This window comes from Zea mays, chromosome 1 (assembly GCF_902167145.1).
Source record: "Zea mays cultivar B73 chromosome 1, Zm-B73-REFERENCE-NAM-5.0, whole genome shotgun sequence".
In the NCBI taxonomy this organism is placed as follows: domain Eukaryota; kingdom Viridiplantae; phylum Streptophyta; class Magnoliopsida; order Poales; family Poaceae; genus Zea; species Zea mays.
In genome coordinates, this window is record NC_050096.1 from 198352338 (window position 1) to 198364973 (window position 12636).

Genomic DNA, 12636 nt, shown 5'->3' on the forward strand with positions numbered 1-12636 from the left:
GGGCGTGCAGCCGTCCGGTCCAGCAGGCGACGGAATGGAGGACACGCCGGGCAGGTCGCTGTGCGCCTGTGCCTGCGTGCGCGATCGCGAGTGGCCAGTCACCAGCAGGCCGGCCATTAAAGGAGAGCACGTGACGGCGCGCCAGTCGCTTCCTTCGCTTCGCTTGCTCGGGCGCCGGCGGGGACCACCAGGGTAAAAGCCGAGCGCGCAGGACGCGACGGCGACGGCGACGGCGACGGACGGGACGGGTCCCATGAGCCCATCACCACGAGCGGCGTGGACGTGGAGGTGGATGGAATGACCGATCGACCGATCGATCGCGAGTGATGACTGATGAGTGTGGCGTGACTCCGATCCCTGATCCCTCCCCATCCCTAGCTTTCCGGCAACGCGCTACCGGGCCGGGGGCCTAGGGTTTCCCCCCCTACGGATGCTTTGCCGGAAACGGCAACCTGACGCCGAGGCGCGCGCACCACCCCTGCGCCCACCGGCTCCTTCCCTGCGCCGCGCTGATGATAACTCAGTCCCTGCACAGGCCCCGGCCCCGGCCCCAGCCCCACCACCGCTACTCCACTAGGCCCTGGTTGCTAGCCAGCTCGCTTGCTTGCTTCGATTCCTATCCTAGCCCCCGTGCCATCGCTTTCCTCTCGTTATTTAGCCCTCCGTTCCCGACCCTCATCCTCCGCTCCAGACTTCCAGCATCTCCGCTCCGGCTGCGCTCTGCCTTGCTTTCCTGCTACCTGCTCTAGCGCGAGCGAGAGAGGTACGGCGGCCGATCTGGCGGCGCAGGCGGAGGGCTCGGCCGGGGCCGGCAAGTCGGCGCCGAACATGGGGAGGGGCCGGGTCGAGCTCAAGCGGATCGAGAACAAGATCAACCGCCAGGTCACCTTCGCCAAGCGCCGCAACGGCCTGCTCAAGAAGGCGTACGAGCTCTCGGTGCTCTGCGACGCCGAGGTCGCGCTCATCATCTTCTCCAACCGCGGCAAGCTCTACGAGTTCTCCAGCACGCAGAGGTATACACGCGCGCGCGCATGTACTACTACTACCCGGCAGCGTGCCCGCGGTCACCTTGCCGCTGCCGGGCAGTGGTCACACGGCGCTGGAGTGCCTTGGTCTCGCCGGATCTCGCTAGATCTGCCCGTGGGATGTTGCTGGATCGAGCGTCGCGAGCAGTTTCTGTCTTGCGCGAGGCGAGAGAGTCAGAGAGGAGAGCCGAGAGAGCTGCCGTTTCATGTGGCTTCCGGACACGGGATCCGGCTACTGCCACGGCTCATCTTGGGTTTAGTTAGGGTTTTGCTTTTCTGGTCCCTTGGGTAGATCGACCTCTCGCATCACTTTTGTCGATCGGCATCACGCTGCGTCTTGAATTGATCCGTTGGTCTTAGAAGTGTAGTCGCGGCTGTCAAAGCTCAACTCTTCAAATTCATGACGACCTGAGCAGCAGCGCATGAATTCCCTATATATGGATCTGGTTAAACAAAACGGCTCCTGGTTTCAGTTACTACAGACGTAGTCCAAAGTCTAGAATAATACATGAAGTTTCAGAAGCATCACCTTCCTTCTTCTTTGTTTTATTTTTTTAAAGAAGCATCATAAATTGACTTTTGTTTGAACTGAAAAGTCGTCTCAAGTAGTAGGTTCGTTTATGGGCCTGTTTGGTTCGGCTTTTTTCTGACGAGCTTTTCTGAAAAGCTGGCTGTGGAAAAAAGCTGGCTGTGGCGGATTCTGGCGCCCAGAAGCTGTAAGAATCCGAACCAAACACAGCGTATATATGATCCAAAGGAAAACTCGACCAAAGAAAAGAAAAAAAAGCTTTGACATATATCTTTATCTATGCTGTTAAGATGCTTAAGCATATCATGTAATGATAAATCAATTCTCGAAATTCTAATTCTTCCACGTTGCCCTAGAGGGTATTCATGTCATGCCACGTTGCTTTATTTTCAATTGGTCTGTCTAAATATACAAATAAACTCAACATTTTCCCCTATAATAAACAGTTTCTGTGGGCCTGCAAAATGAATCGTCAATAAAATTTGTTTCCTAGATTAGCATTGTATCAAACTACTCTGGATCAACTTGTTTCCTTGGTCAACCATATAAACCTTGGAAAGATGATCTAGTTCAATACTTGAGGCTCCATTCAAAGCTGAGCCAAAATTTGGTTGCCACATACTATATCATCTCTACCATGCATGTGTGCATTTAATTAAGTTGGTGCCATCATTGTGTATCGTATGAAATGAAACAAGGCGAGAGTTAACCGTCATCTCTTCCATTATTTGTACATAATTAGACAAGAGTAGCCTTCATAGTACTATGTAAGAACTCCTAGAGCTGTTTTTTTACGCTAGCCCTAGGGGCAACTAGCTATCCACTAGGACTCACGGCTCAGGCTGCGGCCAGGATAAAATGAATATATATATTTGGATTACTGCTAGCATATGGTATAGTCCAAATAAGATGGAACAAATTAAATCATTAGCTATCATATTGTCTGGTGCATTATACATGCATGCACTACCTTTTCCATGTTTCATTTGAGAAACACAGTCCTTGGCCCAAAAGTTAAAATTGAAGATCCCTTGAGGTAAAACATCATGATATAATTAATATACCTCGGCCATTGGCATAGTAATGTTTGCCGATAGTCTTTTTAACTAAGCTACCTCGCCATCCTTCTATCTCACGTCTATATATAGATCATCTCCTATATATCCAGTATCTTGTTAGATCGACACCCCTTGAGAATTCCACAAATATAGTATCTTATGTGGGTTGAATATTTCACCTTTTGTCCAGCGTAGTATATACTTCTGTATTTACTAGCCAGATGACCGTGTTTTGCTACGATTTTTATATATCATATAAATAGATATGGAGATATTTATTCAAATATAGTTATTGTTTATTTCTAAACACTAAGGTATGTATAATCTGATGGTTATTCTTAAATTTTTGGAGTAGGAGGGTGTAGGTTCGAGTGCTCACTCTGCATTATTTTTTGCACGACTACATGGACGGAGCACTATTTTTTGCACGGTGTGGTAGTTACGCGGGTGGGGTCGGTGCTAGGCAAGCGCATTAGCTGACTACGCAGACACTGAGGTCCACAACTCAGTAGTTGAGAGAGCATTGCACGTGCGCTGGGCGTGGGGCCCACAGGGCACGACGCCGAGGCGGGGCGCGTGTGGCGGGCCTAGAATGTCAGCGTTGAGGGTGAATGCGTGGTTGCACCAAGTATCACATTAGGTTTTTATAGAGTAGTATATATATAGATAGGGAAATTCCATTTTTTCAAAAAATATTAATATATTTTTAAGCTGTGGGGGTCTCCCCTACAGTCTCTTACAGTAATTTTTTTGTGAACCCATTAATATGTTGTTTGTTTTGTTCTTATTATGTATGATAACTCGCGCAATGACTTCATTAATTATTAACAGTAGCAAATTCTAGGTAACGTTTTCTTCAGTGGAACTTTTATTTGCTGGGTGCAGTGAGGGTGACACATATTCACATGCATATTGCTACAAAATAAACGTTGGATTTATCTAAGAAAAAGACAACTTTATTTTTTCCAATATATACAACTATACAAGAAATGTTTTTAATCAAGTTTCCTCTCGGATTAAGCAATTTTTAGGTAATGGGATAAAAGGACCCGACTTATGCCTCCATAAAGGCTACAGTCGCTTATTACAGAACGTGATAGGAAAAACAGCTGGTGTCTCACACGACACTAGACCCGACACCACACAACACAGATAAAGAAATCTAAAAGCAAATCCTATAAGTAGATCCCTTGAAAAAATCCGCATCACCAACACCACCATGTTACGACAAGAAGTCTTCATTTGCTCTTGATTGTCTTCCTTATGCTGAAGCTGAGTCCAAAAGTGGAGCCAATGTGTAGTTCGGAATACCAGCATAGGAGTTTTCAAAGGAGAATTATCAAAGACCACGTCATTCTTACTCAACTAGAGACTAGGAGCAACATTAGTCTCATTTATACATTCCTGCCATTAAGCCAAGAACTAAAAATATGTGTTACATTGTGTGGAGGTCTTACTCCACACCGTATTTGAAACAATCGCCATAATTTTTTTGCATAATGACAATGAAAGAGGAGGTGTCAATAGTTTTTTTTCTACCACAAAAAGAACAATTTGCATTACTCTTCCAATTACGCTTTACAAGTTGTCCTTAGTAAGTGTAACTCCATGGCATAAGTACCACATGAAGACCTTAATATTTGGGGGCATTTTAATCTTTCATATATCCTTATTCGTGACAATATTATCATTTGCTAACAAACTACTCCCTCCATTCTTTTTTATTTGTCATATTTTAATTCAAAAATGAACTAACAGACGACAAATATTTGAGAATGGAGGTAGTATTATACATCGATTGAACACTGAAGATACCACTGCTCATCAAATTCCATCGAAAAGTGTCCCTTTTTATTCAATAGAACATGTGCAATTTGTGCCACTAGATTCATCCATTGGACCCAATATTGTTCTACCAATCCATGACAAAAAGAAACATTTAGAACGGTGCTAAAAACACTTGCCACCACCGTGTTCTTTCGTCTTACTAAATTGTAGAGTTGTGGGAACTGATCTTTCAAAGAGAAGTTTCTCGGCCATTTGTCCTCCCAAAATCTCACATGATTACCATCATTAAGCTGAAAGGTTCCAAAGCTGAAAAATATCTTATTTTACTTTCATTAGTCCCCCCCTAAATGTGAATCGGTTGGCCGCCTCTGTACCTGAGGTAAAATTTGGTTTTGTAAGTATTTCTGCCTAAGCAGTGTCTGCCAATCCCTCTTCATTCAGCAGATTAAACAACCACTTACTTAATAAACATCTATTCTGTATATCAAGATTCTTAATGCCTAAACCCCCACATACTTAGGTTGGTAAATAATATTCCATTTGATGAGCCTATACTTCTTATGTCCTTCCCCTTGCCAATGTTGGCTTTATTTTCATTCCTCTGTGTTAAGTTTGCACTCAATATTTTTCAATGACATGTGTGAATTTTCTAGATATTAGCTGCTGTATGCCTGGGTTTTCATGCCTTTCCTATCTGCAGCATGCCAAAAACACTTGAAAAGTACCAAAAATGCAGTTTTGCAGGGCCTGAAACAGCACTCCAGAATAGAGAGAATGAGGTAAGATCTTTTTCTCTAGTTAAGACAAGCGTGGACAAGTTTTTTGCAAATATCTATAGCATCGATGTATACTCCGAAAAACATTAATCAACAGCTACTTTGCTACTAAGATGTTTCATCTACGAAATCACGTTGTCTAAATAAATGTTATCTTCGAAATATAATGGTTTGGATTTGTCATGTGTGAAACATGTACATATATTTATTATTAAAAAAAAAATCAAAAGTGCCTCCTGTACAAGGCTATTCGAGGAGATTTTTGAATAAAAGCAACTATAAAAGCACTTATTCTTTTAAATAATAGATATGAATATCAAATTTTAATTTTGATGCGAAATTTCTTCCTAATGAGTATTCACTGTGACACTTTTGGAGATTGAGCATATATGCGTATTATTCTGTTTCATAAATAGACCCAAACCAAGCAAATAAAGGAACACAATAATTGTCTCACTACTTTACTACATTTATTCCCTTGTACGAGAAATTTATTATATTGTTCACATATTTCATGCGAGGTATAAAATAATGCATGTGAAACCAGTAAATATTGTCATATATAAAAACCTATTATTGATTTAAGGACGTGCTCCACAGCCATAGACCATCATTAGCTGTATTATCTTTACATTCAGAAATCAGAACTCTAGTAGTAGGCCCTTACTAAAATCCTGTGTTGCACACCTTAGAAGTTATTATTGCAACATAATTGATGTAGTGGATATGCTACCATGTAACAGCAAAAAATGTCTTGTAATGTGTGCGTGAGCATAATTGTTGATGTGGTAATGTTCTATATATACCATGTGTGGTCTTTTGCAAGCAAGGAAATATATATAAGCATCTCTATTCTTCTGTTACAATTTAAATTATGTTTTTCTAGTGACAATTATGAGGCCTAATATAGAGATCATCATTGTGATCTCAATATAGTTTGTTGAACAAGGCATTCCTGTTTATGCTAAACATACATAATGACATTTTTTCAGCAACTGAAAAGTAGCCGCAATGAGTACCTCAAACTGAAGGCACGTGTTGATAATTTACAGCGGACTCAAAGGTGAGTTCTGTTATACAATTAAGATAAATTTGTTATTTCTGTACATACTTAAAAATAGCAATTTATGTTTGAATGTGCTTTGTTTTGGGAAAACATGCTTAAAGCAAAATAGCATGGCTTATTTATTCATCTCAAATCAGTAAATTCATGAAGCAACATTGAATTTAAATTGAAATAGTGCAAAGCTAGGAATACCAAAACGTTCAATATATTTTGCCGATATGATTGTTGTCCTTTCAAATATACCATAGAAACTACTTAATGTCTCTCTGGAACGACCATTATTGTGTAGAACTATATATCGTAACTTTGCAATATAAAAACAAATGAAATGTGGAATGTGCTACATTCTGAAACTAACATGCATGCAGGTTAGTAAACTGATGCTACCATTTTATTTACACATAATTAGTACAGGTGAAAATGAAGATTTCTAGTATTGCCTGAATATGTCGTCTGTATAACATTTCTAGTCTGCATCATATATTTTTATTTTAAAAAAGGTATAAATGGGGGAGTTAGCTCAATGCATTTCTTTCAGTGTAATCAAAGGTAGATGGATTCTTATTTTGATAACCAATTAAAAGTTCGAATGTTTTACTAACAATCCCCTCAGGAACTTGCTTGGTGAAGATCTTGAGTCATTAGGCATAAAAGAGCTGGAGCACCTGGAGAAGCAGCTCGATTCGTCCTTGAAGCACATAAGATCTACAAGGGTACTGAAAAGTGCTAACACCATAAACGAATTATATTGTATTTCCTGTTTTATATGAAGAAGTACATGGAATATTTAAGTTCTCCCTTTTGTAAAACTGTGCCGCTAGTTTTCATATATGTCACTGCTCTCTGATTTCTTAACTACAATCCTTTTCTGCTAGACTATGATAATATGAGTTCGTGGGGAGTCAAGTTTATAAAAACGGTGCATCAGTGCATGTAGCCTCTTTCTGAGTATATGTTCTGACCCAGTTCTTTTCCTTCTCTTTTTCTCCTGTAGACACAACACATGGTTGATCAACTGACAGAACTTCAGAAAAAAGTATGCTATTCTTCATGATTTAACAAAAATAATATTGGTGACTTCACTCAAGCAACTTTACTTATTCAATTTGCAGGAACAAATGTTTTGTGAAGCAAATAAGTGTCTTCGAAGAAGAGTAAGTTGTAAAATTCACTGCATCATTCAAACAAACATTTTTATGATGTTTCTTTTCGGGTCCCTGTCATAGTATCACTGCATTTGTCATACATAATTGCAACAAGATGAAGAGACATGTAGTAACCTAGACAGCCATCCAGTTTCCTCATAAATTTCTGAGTTTGAATAGGGATGCACATTTCTATACATACGGGATCATAATTAACCACATATAGGGCTGGTTTGGTGACAAACGAATTGGAGGGGATCTCCAATTCCCTTGTCACCAAACCAGGCCATAAGGTCTCAGGCAGTAAGGATTATTTACCTTCTTCATTGTTTTGAGATGTGCAGCTGGAGGAGAGCAACCAGGTTATATGGCAGCATGCGTGGGAGCAAAGCGAGCGGCATTCTGAAGTGCAGCCGCAGCAGCTCAATGGCAATAACTTCTTCCATCCCCTCGATGGTGCTGGTGAACCCACCCTTCAGATAGGGTATGGTCCTCATATATTTTCCGTGAATCTCTCTTCCTACCCTAAATATTGTGTAATACTATTTCGATGCCTAGCTAGCAGGCTTGGGAAGATGCATGAACATCCAAATAGTTTTTATCATATAGAAATGATCTTCAAACTAAATGGTGTTTTCTTTTAACTAGATTAATTTTACCCTATGCTCGTTTGATCGTCCTATACCAACGTACACGACCATCAAAATGATACCTTGTCCTATTATTTTCCTGACGGAAGAAAGGCTAAATCACATGCATGGTATGTCACAAACTAGAGAACACTGTGATTGTAAATTGTTAAATCTTTAACTACAAATTAAACAAGACCAATGTAGTACTGAACTACTGATGACAAGTTCTTATCACAGAGTAGCTCTTTGTAATGAAATTTAAAAGCTGATTCGTTCCTCCATTTGTGCAATTTGTTTGCAGGTATCCTTCAGAGGCACTGACTAGCTCATGCATGACCACCTTCCTGCCCCCGTGGTTGCCATGAGATCGAACTACTGCGCAATTCCGAATTAATAAGCATGGCCGCATGCAGCTGCCTGTGCTATACGTTGTGCTTGGAGTGTACTTTAAGGTTCTTGCATGGCAAGTATGTGTGTAACATTTGTGATGAACATGGAAACTATCCACTTAATTCTCGAATAATCAATGAACTGGGTAAGATTGTAACATAGTGCTTTATGCCTGAAACATTAATTTAGGCTGCGTGTGAATGATGGAGGTTGTGTTCCGCGTGTTCAGTTTACTAGTAACAGCAGTTTAGGGTTGGTGAGGAAAGTGATAAATTTAAGCAGTTTTCTAGTAACAGCAGTTTAATTAGAGCTGGAGCTGCCACGTCACGCATTGATCCCATGCTATGGACCCACACCTGGCCTAGGATTTTGAAACCGTCACTGGTCGACGTAGAATTTCTTATTATGCCTATATTAGTCTTCCCAGCCTCAAATTCTTGGTTTCTCTTTAGCTCTACGTCGATTAGAAGTATCTAGGATGGACTGCCAGCCCTAGACAACACCTAAGTTCTCTCCTCTCCCGATGGGTCCCTCCTGGGAGCGAGATTCAGGCGTTGGCGAACTCCGCCGCCCCTGCGCACGCGCGGACCATCCGGCCTATAGGCGTGGACTGTCTGGCTCGTTAGGCAGGGAAATCGAGCCCCGCGCCAAGTCGCAGACCGTCTGGCCCCTGGTCGCGGACCGTCCGTGCATGTGAAGAGAGCACCGCCGCCGGTTCTCAATGCAGTAATTAATTGACGTCCGGATCGACGCTAACACACTTTTTGGCGACTCCGCTGGGGACATCACATATAGACCTATCAGATCGACCCCCAATGGCCGGTTCAAGGGATAACTCTGACATCTCCCCAACAATATCATAGAGCCGACTTGAGAAACCTTGTTGGCTGACGAACAACTCCAGTTCGAGGAGCACAAGGAGCAGCTGATCCAAGAAGCAAAGGTGAAGTTCCTGGCCAACTTCAAAGTGGACAGGAACAACAAGGTTGTTCGGCAACGGGCAACTGATCTGGCTTCTCTCCGACCCACAACGGATACCCCCAATGTAAGTAACACCAACGAGCTCCAATCTCTTAAAGTTTACATAGATGAACAGCGAGAGCAAATGCAACATATCGTAGGGGTATACAAAAGGATTATAAAAGGCTAGTGCGTGCGTTTGATAAATCTACCACTGCAAATTTTCCTTCGCACGAGGTTAAGTTGGGGGGAAACACGCGTGATTCATCGTCCACAGGTTGTCACGACCAGTCTTAATGGGATGCCGATAGACACGTACCCTAGGCAACCACAGCCTCCTACGCACATCGGCGATAAATTCACCGATCTGCGCATGTCTGGGCCGTCCGCACGTGAGCGGGGACCGACCAGGCCACAACGGCGGCCAGTCCCATTTTTAGAAATGAATTACCGAGGCCTGCACCCCAGCCGCCACGTACCGCGTAAACCCTAGATAACCCATTCGGACCGTTCGCTGCGCCGGACAGTCTGAATATAACGCCGGACGGTCCGGCCACATGGCCGAACAGTCCGCGCACGTAGCCGGACGGTCCGCGTATCTAACCGGACGGTCCGACACTGAGTTTTTTGAGGAGGATGGTTATCCAACTCCGCATCCGTCACAGCTAAACTCCCCATCACACCATACGACACACCAGCACCATAATATAACATACCAAACCCGTGAGGGTGAGTACTTTCCGGCACCTAGAAGGCCATAAAGGAATGACCAGTCCTATGAGTCTCATAGGGCAAGTATTAATGCACCACAAAACACAAACCAATGTGGAGGGAGACAACATACTAATATCCAAACAACCTCACTCATGTTTGACCAGAGAGCCGGTGGTCTTGCACCGGCTGCCATTGATATAGTGAGGAAAGAAATGGCCAGGGCATTCCGAGATAAGCTCGAAGTAAGCATGGTCCCTGGGGGCAATCATATCGGAGGCCTTATGACAGCCGATTTGACCACCACCCATAATCATAGGGAACCAGGATATCCGAATTCGCAAAATTTTCGGGTGACCAAGGAAATAGCACACGTGAACACATAGGCCAGTTTTTAGCGCAATTAGGAGAATTGGCCGACACAGAGGCATTCCGTGTGCGTTTATTTTCATTATCTTTAACAGGAACCACATTAGCATGGTATGCCACATTACCTCCTAATTCTATTTTATCATGGAGAGATTTAGAACAAAAATTCTATGATCGCTTCTTTTCCGGTGACTATGAGTTAGATTTAGTAGACCTAGTGGCCCTACGACAAGAAAAAGGCGAATCGGTTAATAAGTACATTCGGAGGTTCTGGGATACAAGAAACCGATGCTTTCAAATGCATTTGGCAGAAAAATAGCTAGCGGGATTAGCCTTTAATGGATTGTGTTATTATTTAAAGGAAAGATTAGAAGGCATACAGTTTTTCACGCTAGCACAATTACATCAGAGAGCTTTGGCTTGTGAAAGCCGAAGCAAAGGAACTGCTAAAACGATTCATCACAACATCCATATAGTAGAGTGTGACCAGAGTAGCTCGAACGACGAATCAAAAGAAGTATACATGGCTGAAATGGTTTGGTCAAAGCAGCCCAAAACTTCGGCTTGTTCCTCCTTACAGTCGGTTCAAAAGAAACGACAAGAGGAGGTTAAATTTACATTTAATGTTGGTAAGTGTGACAAAATATTTGACGAACTACTAAAAAATGGCAGCATTAAGATAAACCATATTGTTCCATCCGTTGACGAACTAAAGCGTCACGCGTATTACAAGTGGCATAACTCTTTTTCTCATGTCACTAATAATTATAATGTGTTTCGTCGACAGATCCAATCGGCCATTAACGAGGGATGATTGGAATTTCAGGAAATGCAGGTAGACATGGAGCCCTTCCTAATGAATGTGATCGACTTCAAGGGAAAAAGGTCCTAATTCGGCCCAGCACAGCCAATAAGGGCAAAGAAGTCATCATCGGCGATGCACGGAAGGCCGATGAGAATAATAAAAGTTTTTGCAGGAAGGTGGTGGCCGAGAAAACTCCTGATGGAGGGGAGACTCTAAAGGTTACCATCACAACCTCCAACGCTGGGGGGCAAGCGCAGACAGGTGGCCGGGCGTGTGAACCTGTTCTACGCATCGTGGACGGTCTAACGCCCAGGCGCGGACGGTCCGGGGCATTCCAGCGGATAGCCCGGTAACACTCAGGACCCGCAATGACCGCGTGCCTCCAAACCACGACGACCAGAGATAGGTACATGGAAAACTAATACATTTAAGACGGCTGGTCGGCTGGTCAAATCTGGCCTGACCTTTGATCAATTATTATCTAAATATGTGAAAAAGAAGGCCGACCCAAGTGACCGGTTACAAAAGCGACCTCGCTTAACCACTCAGGAGCGACAACTGATAAGACCGATTGGACCACCTCACCAATCAGAAAAGATGGAAGGTCATACTGTTCAATTAAGACCTAACGTGCCTGCATGGACACTCCACCCCCATATCTACCTATGCCATATCAATATACATACATACCACTGCCATATGCCCCTAATCAAATGTGAAGCATGCCACCATATCAATTTGGGATGCCACAGTACCCCACTTGGGGGGGGCACCCCAAACATCTATATTCAACAGGTTGGCACCTCCAGTACAAGGCCGATTGAATGCCACTCAATCCGGTCACCAGGCACAAGCCCAGCAATATTGCCGAACCACTCGTCCGCAAAGGCCGACCAATCCGGTAGGGGGGCATAAACCTACAACAACCAAGAGAACGACAAAAAGGGACATCATCAAAATAGGTACAACAGATATCGTTATACATGGAAATAATGAAGGGCTGATAATTTTTGGTAAATCGGTCAGTACAAGCAAAGGAGACACGACTACCATCAAAACAGCCGATCCAAAGTACTCCATGCCTCGATGGTGCCCATCGGGACTGACACGGTCTCAAAAACGAAAATTGCAACGCTTGAGAGCAAAGGAGAGAAAGGAAAAGGAAGTAGAAAAATAATTAATGACACACATTCGCAGTACCCACCACCGCAAAAGAGGTGGAGGCCAAAGGCCATTGAAATAAATCAAACAACCACGAAGACAGAAAATGAGACAGCAACTTCACAGCTCACTTAGGTACGACAGACAGTCCATCTATAAAGGTCGGACCATCCGCGGATGACACGGACCGTCCGACTCTCAAGTCCGGGCCGTCCGCAGTA

At 43.3% G+C, this 12636-nt stretch overlaps 1 protein-coding gene across 1 annotated transcript; it reads left to right on the forward strand.

Annotated features, from left to right (window-relative positions):
• The first annotated feature begins 693 nt into the window (after positions 1–693).
• On the forward strand, positions 694–8569 carry LOC542043 (MADS6). Its single transcript, NM_001111683.1, has 8 exons — positions 694–1013; positions 5101–5179; positions 6169–6239; positions 6856–6955; positions 7237–7278; positions 7355–7396; positions 7732–7871; positions 8321–8569. Exons 1-8 carry the CDS (start codon positions 829–831, stop codon positions 8382–8384), a joined length of 723 nt encoding a protein of 240 aa, NP_001105153.1. The 5' UTR covers positions 694–828; the 3' UTR covers positions 8385–8569.
• Positions 8570–12636: the final 4067 nt, after the last annotated feature.

Excerpts from the sequence above, each read along its gene's own strand:
- LOC542043 (NM_001111683.1), top strand. The coding sequence starts at position 829 with ATGGGGAGGGGCCGGGTCGAGCTCAAGCGGATCGAGAACAAGATCAAC. Across the intron at positions 7,279-7,354 it reads TGACAGAACTTCAGAAAAAA|GAACAAATGTTTTGTGAAGC; the intron begins GTATGCTATTCT and ends TTCAATTTGCAG. Across the intron at positions 7,397-7,731 it reads ATAAGTGTCTTCGAAGAAGA|CTGGAGGAGAGCAACCAGGT; the intron begins GTAAGTTGTAAA and ends TGAGATGTGCAG.